The sequence below is a fragment of the Seriola lalandi genome, unplaced genomic scaffold (genome assembly GCF_002814215.2).
Source record: "Seriola lalandi dorsalis isolate HSWRI2012SDOR001 ecotype SW California unplaced genomic scaffold, Sedor1 jcf7180002054423, whole genome shotgun sequence".
NCBI lineage: Eukaryota > Metazoa > Chordata > Actinopteri > Carangiformes > Carangidae > Seriola > Seriola lalandi.
Window position 1 is genome coordinate 335,041 of NW_019524976.1, and position 7,402 is coordinate 342,442.

At 44.0% G+C, this 7,402-nt stretch overlaps 1 protein-coding gene and 1 long non-coding RNA gene across 2 annotated transcripts in view; both read left to right on the plus strand.

Moving 5' to 3' along the window:
* Positions 1-2,294, plus strand: part of lrfn2b (leucine rich repeat and fibronectin type III domain containing 2b) — a 144,718-nt gene extending 142,424 nt beyond the window's left edge. The window contains exon 6 of the mRNA XM_023410354.1: positions 1,319-2,294. Coding sequence (XP_023266122.1) covers positions 1,319-2,294 — 976 coding nt within the window. The remainder of the gene's footprint in view (positions 1-1,318) is intronic.
* A 48-nt stretch (positions 2,295-2,342) lies between these two features.
* On the plus strand, positions 2,343-7,402 carry LOC147818874 (uncharacterized). Its single transcript, XR_015437509.1, has 3 exons — positions 2,343-5,444; positions 6,001-6,071; positions 7,318-7,402. It is a non-coding gene; the product is annotated as an uncharacterized LOC147818874 (long non-coding RNA).

The following is a 7,402-nucleotide window of genomic DNA, read 5'->3' on the forward strand; positions in this document are numbered from 1 at the left end:
ACAAAGTCAATGTTTTGGAGTGGCCATCACAAAGCCCTGATCTCAATCCTATAGAAAAGTTGTGGGCCGAGCTGAAAAGGCGTGTGCAAGCAAGGTTGGCTACAAACCTGACTCAGTTACACCAGTTCTGTCAGGAGGAATGGGCCAAAGTTCCAGGAAACTATTGTGAGAAGCTTGTGGAAGGATACCCACAACGTTTGACCCAAGTCATGCAGTTTAAAGGAAATGCTACTAAATACTAATGAAATGTATGTTAACTTCTGACTTTGAAGAAAGTAATAAAAAATTGTCTAAAAAATTCTCTCTCATTATTCTGGCATTTAGCAAATATAAATAATTCTGGTAATCCTAAGTGACCTAAAACAGGAAAAGAAGGTTATGTGTCTTTTTATACAGTGTATGTAAACTTCTGGTTCCAACTGTAAGCTCTACTGTATTCTGTAGTTTTAGCCAGAGTTGTCCTACAGGTTGAACGACCTGGTTTCTGACTGATGAGGATGTCTGCAGGGGGAAGAGAATGAGTAGCATCATTTAAACAGCAGGTGTGAGAGTAACTGTAGCAGTACAACCTCCAGCCCCCTGCTGCTGGCCACCAAGCAGCACGCCTCAGGCTGTGGGAGGCTCATTGTCTTTCTCTGGGGCTGGGGCTCCTCGACATCTCCACACACACACACACACACACACACACACACACACACACACACACACACACACACAGCATTAAAGCTCTCCAGAGCTTAATAGCCCAGCACCTGACACTCTCCTTTGTGCTGTTGTTGCTACCACAAGGACACGTGCCAGGTCCCACTGTTCCAAATCTATCTTGGATCGTGCTTCACTCTCCAGTCTTTCGTGCCTTTCTTGGGTTTTCTACTTATTTATTTATCACTGCTCCAGAGCTCCGATATCAAATGGACCCTCTGTTCACTGCAGCAGGACAGATGGCTCTGAGAGATAAAGCCAATTACTGTTGGCTGTCTGTTGAAGCAGTCACCACAGAGACGTAGCAGTGGAGAGAAACTCCAGGGAATGCAAATGGAACTCCTGGCTCTCCTTTAATGAAAAATTGCACGGTGAACAGAGCTCACATTACCTACCACAGCAGTTAATGAAGTCTGCATGTGCTGAAACTACATGTGTACTGTTTTCAGATGCTGATGGCTCAATCATTTCTAGCATATACTGTTTCATGTTCCAGGTTTTTACAGCTGCCCCTGTGTCTTTAACAGAGATATCAGGCCATTACAGAGGAAAACCTCTTTATCTTAGTATGGCAATTAACCTGCAGGTTGTAATTGTTTCCCCTCTCTGTGTTAAGGATGATCCCGGCCTCCAGCAAAGCTTTCTTGGTGACCAATCTGGTGTCGGGGACTCGCTACGACCTGTGTGTGTTGGCAGCCTGGGATGACAGCGCCACCACGCTCACAGCCACCAACGTCGTGGGCTGCACGTATTTCTTCACGCAGGACGACTACCCTCAGTGCCAGTCTCTGCCCAGCCAGTTGCTGGGAGGCACTATGATCCTGGTGGTGGGGGGGATCATCGTGGCCACCCTGCTCGTGTTCATCGTCATCCTCATGCTGCGCTATAAATCTGCGGATACTGACCCCCCAGTGGGGAAGCTGACCAGCGTCAGCGACACACACTCTCAGACCAACGGGGGTCGACTCGGGCAAAATGGACTTCTTATGTCCCAGTCTCAGCCTCATCCTCAGCCTGCACCGAAGATCAAGGCCAAAGTGACTCTGCAGGACGAGGTGGTGGAGTTCAAGTGCGGCTCCCTCCAGAGCAGCCTCACCTCTTCCTCCACCTCCTCGGGCTCCACGGCCGGGGCCTCGTACAGCCCCAACAGCACACTTGCCAACATTTGGAGGTCAGCTCCCTCCAAGCCCCGGTCCAACCTGGACCACCTCCTGGGGGCCTTCACCTCGCTTGAGCTGCGGGGGGCGCAGGGCCGCGACCCAGGAGCCTCCAGTAGCACTTCGACGGCAACAGCGAAGCCGCAAACAGACAGGGAGCCGCTGCTGGGCCGGACGCTGGACTCCAGCCTCAGCCGGCTCCTCATGCTACCTCTGGACTCCAAGCTGAAAAGAAGCCAGTCCTTCGACATGGGAGACGCAACAGGCGCCGGCGCCGCACAGCTGTGTAACAAACCATGCAGGATCAGCAGCATCTGGACTAAGAGGAGCATGTCTGTGAATGGCATGCTGCTGCAGTGTGAGGAGGAGGGGGACACGGGGGGGAGCAAGGGGACGATAGACAGTGCTGACTGGGTGATGGAGAGTACTGTCTGAGTACTGATGGAGAGAGGATGGGGGGGGGGGGTCCTTAAACTGTTAAACACTGCCCAAAAAGATGACCAACAGCCATGCCAAGACAGACCTCCCGGTCTACGAGCCTTTGTCCTGCATGAAGCACACTTACTTACCTCTCCACCGCTCAGACTCTGGGACACAGGACAAGAGGTTCCACAGTCAGAGCCAAATACACATATTTGGAACGAACACTTTGGATTGTTTTGCCTCACACTTTGTACAGGGACGGATTCAGATGATCGGCCATGAGGAACGGACAGAAAATGACTGCTTGGTCATGTTCATGGACTCCTATTATACCGCATAAATATAAAGTATGTAATAAGATTAAAGTTTTATATTTTTTATTTTGCTGGTCAAACACAAATGATCCATTACTGGTCTCTACAAAGTGACCAGCTGTAAAACCTTTCTTCTGTACATTGATCCTACAAACTGATGCAGTTGAACCTTTCCTGATTGAACGGTGCAGTATGTGTAGATGTGAAACTTTGATTCATTAAGATTTAAGAAAAAAGATTTATTCACAGAGTTTTGTGTGAGTATATTTACTTTCTATACAGAGTATATATTTGAGGGGTCACTCAATAATTCTGAATGCTAATCATATCAGATTTTATGTAACTGTATAGATTATAAAAACCCATCATCTCTTAAACTATGACTGTACTGTGTGTGAAGACTCAGTTTATAGTTTAAAAAAATGCCAAATGATTGAAGCGGAACCTGGCGCAGACGATGAAGCCTCTGTAGTTTGTGTAAATTAGATTAGTTAAGTCCAGAAGTTTGTTTGTTCTTACTTTTAAAGTGTTTTTTAAAGATGAACTCTCTGTTTTGCCCCCAAATCAAACATTTTCACTTCAAATGAACCACACGGTCGACGTGTCACCGGACACTATGACAGAATCAGGAAGTGTATTTTCAGAGGGTAATTCTGGATTATTACATTTTTTGTCTGACTTTTGTAGTTTTGGCCTCAGTTTCTATCATTAATACTGACACAGGCAGAGCATCAGACGCCCACTGCTACTGAGATGTAGAACACTTGCTATCAGGCTGATTTGGAAAAAATACCTTGAACTTGGCTCATTGTGTTCTGTATTTTTTCACAACACCAGCAACAATATACTCATTCTGAACCAAAGTAGGTCATCAGTGTGTGCAGTACCCAGTCCCTCATCACCACCTCTCAGCCTGCAGCAGCGTGACATCTGAGAGGTTTGTGTTGTTTTAACAGAGTCACCAGAGGCCTGGACTATGACGCAGGTTCAACAAACCCAGGTTAACTTTTACATTTTCTGGCTTCACTGAACCCAACACTGACTGTCCTGATAACCTGTGCTATGAAGCTGGTTATCAACTGGTTCAGTTTACTCTGGTTCACCTGTCCAGGTACGAGCTCGCTCATGTGAAACAGGAAGAGTTGTTCATCATAAACAACATCGTCAGAACCATGAATCAAGTATTAATATGACATGAGAATAAAAACGCTGACACCTGCTAGTACGTTCAGTTATAGTGACGTCATAAAGTGGAATTCAACAAGGTGAATTGTAAACAATGTGATCACATGACTAGAATTTAAATTTCTGTTTCTGAATATAAGTTCTATTAAGGTCAGACTAAGGATATATTGTAAATACGTGCATGAATTATCATGAAGTTTCTCAGTCTTTTCTTTTCAGTCTGATGATGAACAAACTGTTCTGAACATGTGATGCAGATCAAACAGTTAAAGTTGATGTGAGCATGTTTCTGCTGCAGAGAGGAGAGGAAGAAAAGAGGAGGGGAGTAGCTGATGTCTGATGAGTCAGTCTGACTGAAATGGAAATATTGAACAGTGTGTGGATCATTGTTGGTTTAATTGTTATTTCTCCTCATGTTGTTCTGAGCTGCAGTGATGAAGAAGAGAGTAACAGCTTCATCACTGTCAGGAATCCTGTTGATTAAAGAATCTGTGTTCAGGTCAAATGAAGCTACAATAGTTATGTAGTTATTTAGTGATAAACGCTCCTCTGTTTGTTAGAAGCTCTGTTTTAAAACCAAAGTGGACACAAGTAAAGACTCAAACACTGCTCTAAACAAATATCTATTATTCTTTATTATTGATCACTTTATTCTAACTCTTTTGTCCCTGTCAGGCTCCTGTAGGAATGATGTGATGTGGTTGGTCAGTTGTTTGGCTGTTGACAGGTTTTTATCTGATCTGGACCAGGTCAGGAGTTCAGCATCAGTTACCATGGTGATTAACGCCAGCAACAAGTGAACCACAGTCATAGTACTGAAAACCCAGAGTTAAACTTGAAGTTACCTTGATGACCTGAAATCTTGCTTCGTAGTACAGGCCTCTGGTGCATCCTGGTGGATTATTGTTTACCGGAGAACCTGCAGTGTCAACAAGAACACAAGCTGTATAAAACCAGAATTTCCCTTTGAACACTTCCCGTATTAATTTGGAGGGTTGTATCTAAACTTTATTGTTCAGTATCTTTGAAATATACAGGTCAGGTTCATAAGTCTTTAAAGTCCCAGAAATTGTCTTGAGTTTTTGCTTTGAGTCATTTTCTACAAAGACTAATGTCAAAGTCACTTTCTGGAAACTAAACTCCTCCCACCTTCTCCTCATGCACTGGTCAATGTTCATAGATATGGGTTTAATATTTGTTTAATAAGTAAAACTAATAATGAAACTATTTAATGAAAGTTCTTTGTGAAGAGAGTTTAAACATTAAAGCTTTTATTGTCAGGTGTTGCATGGTTCTGCTGAACTGACCCATGACACAGTTTAGTCCAGTGTATGCACTCATGTTGTCATTTCTCACGTGTTGTGTGAATGACTGTTCAGTGATATTTCTGATATGACTGCGTGTGTACAGTGTCTCTGTATATTGGATTTTTTTGTACCATACTCCAGCTGGAACGTGTTTCACTTCACTGCAACAGCAGCTTCACTCTGCTGTTGCAGTGCAGCTGTGCGTGTTTCTCACCTGGAGCTGTAAAAGATATTTGTGTGGTCAAATTTGTTGTTTTTTGCTACTAAGATGAAACTAAAAATCTCCTGAGACAGCTGTGATGTCCGAGCGTTTCTTCTGTGAGGAGCTGGACTGCATGGGGACAGTGGTTACCATGGTGAGACTGAGGGGGACAGAGATAAAGAGGGAGATGATTGGAAATACAAAAAGCCAATGGAACTATCTGAATGAAAAGATTATCATTACTTATCATTAATTTGATAAATTTATAGTTGATTGGATAAAATTGGGTTTGCATTTCGTGGTTGGATTTTTGTGTTATCTTGTCCATGAAGGACTCGCCACTGCAGTCAACACTGTAGAGTGGAGGGTCAATATCAAACCAAGTGCCAGAGTCCAGATGCAACTCATTGTTTAATTCAATTGCAAACTAGAATAACCTCCTGCTTGTCTGCCTCCTCCACTCAGACTAGTTTCAGGTTACTGTTTTTCCAGAGTCAGATTAAATATGAATCCTTTTTGGGTAAATGCTGTTGGAAGTCTTATGTTATGGCTAAAAAGTGTTTTATGAGGTCACACGGACCTTGGCCTTTGACCTTTAGCCACCAAAATCAGATGTGAATCTGCACGCAGGCGCAGGGGTTATCACAGAGGTTTGTAAGAACCACACAGAGCCCCATGGTGTAGCTGACCAATTATCCCTGTCTCACTAGGGCCCCTCGGGTCTGTGATGTCCATTCTCTGATGCCAGTGGAGATCGCTGAGAGTGAAGACAACATGAGCGGTAAAGAAAGAGTTATTGATCCTCAGCAGACATCCTGCTCGCTGTGATTCCTGTTCTCTGTCATAGGACAGAACAAAGAGACCAGTGACTGTAGGGAACAGTCTCATTAAGTGATGAAACAAGAGGAACCTTCTCACCGTTGCTCTTATCACAGACTGAATCAAACACTGTAACTGGAATATAAGCATGGTACAGCCTGATCACAAAGCCTGAAATCTGATTCTAAACTTTAAACTATAAATCCGAACAATCTGCAGGGAGTATCCTCGACAGAACTAGAACTGCAGTTATAAACCCAGGTTTACCAGCTAGGGACGGTGCAGTGGTTAGCACATGAGTATGTCCAGGTGTACCCCGCCCCCGCCCAGTGTCACCTGGGATTGGCTTCAGCTCCAAAGGCCCCCAGCTACAGGTAAACATTTGGGGTTGGAAAGGTTTAAGACGTTAGGGAGTAGCTGTTGAAACAGCCTCTGTGGTCTATGAATCTGAATCATGAGCCGGAGCACCGTTGTCTGACTTTTTTCATGCGACACAGAACAAAGTTTAAACACAGGTGTTTTGTGGACTGCCAGAATTGACGTTTGGATGAGAGGGCGTAGTTGACCTTAGTGCTAGCGTAAAAAAATCTTAAAACAAAAAAAAGGAACCTTTCACCAGAAAAAAATGAACAGCTGAGTCATTGGAAGATCTTTTAGTACAACCAAATGCTGAACAAGACTTTTTAGCCACCAACATGTTACAGTTAATAATACTGGACTGACACAATCGTCCATCCACCTTTGAGTTCAGTGAGTCACTGATATCTCTCAATGTCACCTCACCAGTTTTATGATTCACATTCATTTCCATCACCTCAGCTTTTGTCAGCCTGAGTTTCACTGAGCTTTCGCAGAACTTACCTGAAACGACACTTTAGTTGTTCACTGCGTACTGAGCGACAAGAGGAAATGTTTGATGAAGACATGATTTGATTTGATTTGATTTGACAGTTTTATTTTTTTGTAATCACAATTGCTTTAATCAAATCTTCCAACCAAATCAGCTCCTATGGTCATTGTACATTTCAGCTGTTTGATTTGCAAAGCAGAGTTTTTGAGACATATGATCTTTCTCCACAGCTCAGACCACAGCTGAGTGCTGTTAGCCACTTGTTAGCTTCGGCTGACAAGGCTTCAGCTTTGTTAGCTTTTGCCCTGAGGCTATTAAAATGCTGTTCATCCCACCCTTCTTCCACTCCGTTGGTCAGGTTTGTTCCTCAGCACCTGTCACTCATCTTGACGAGCTGTCACCTCGCCTCAGGCTGAAGCACCGGGCCTCTGTCAAGCTGCAGC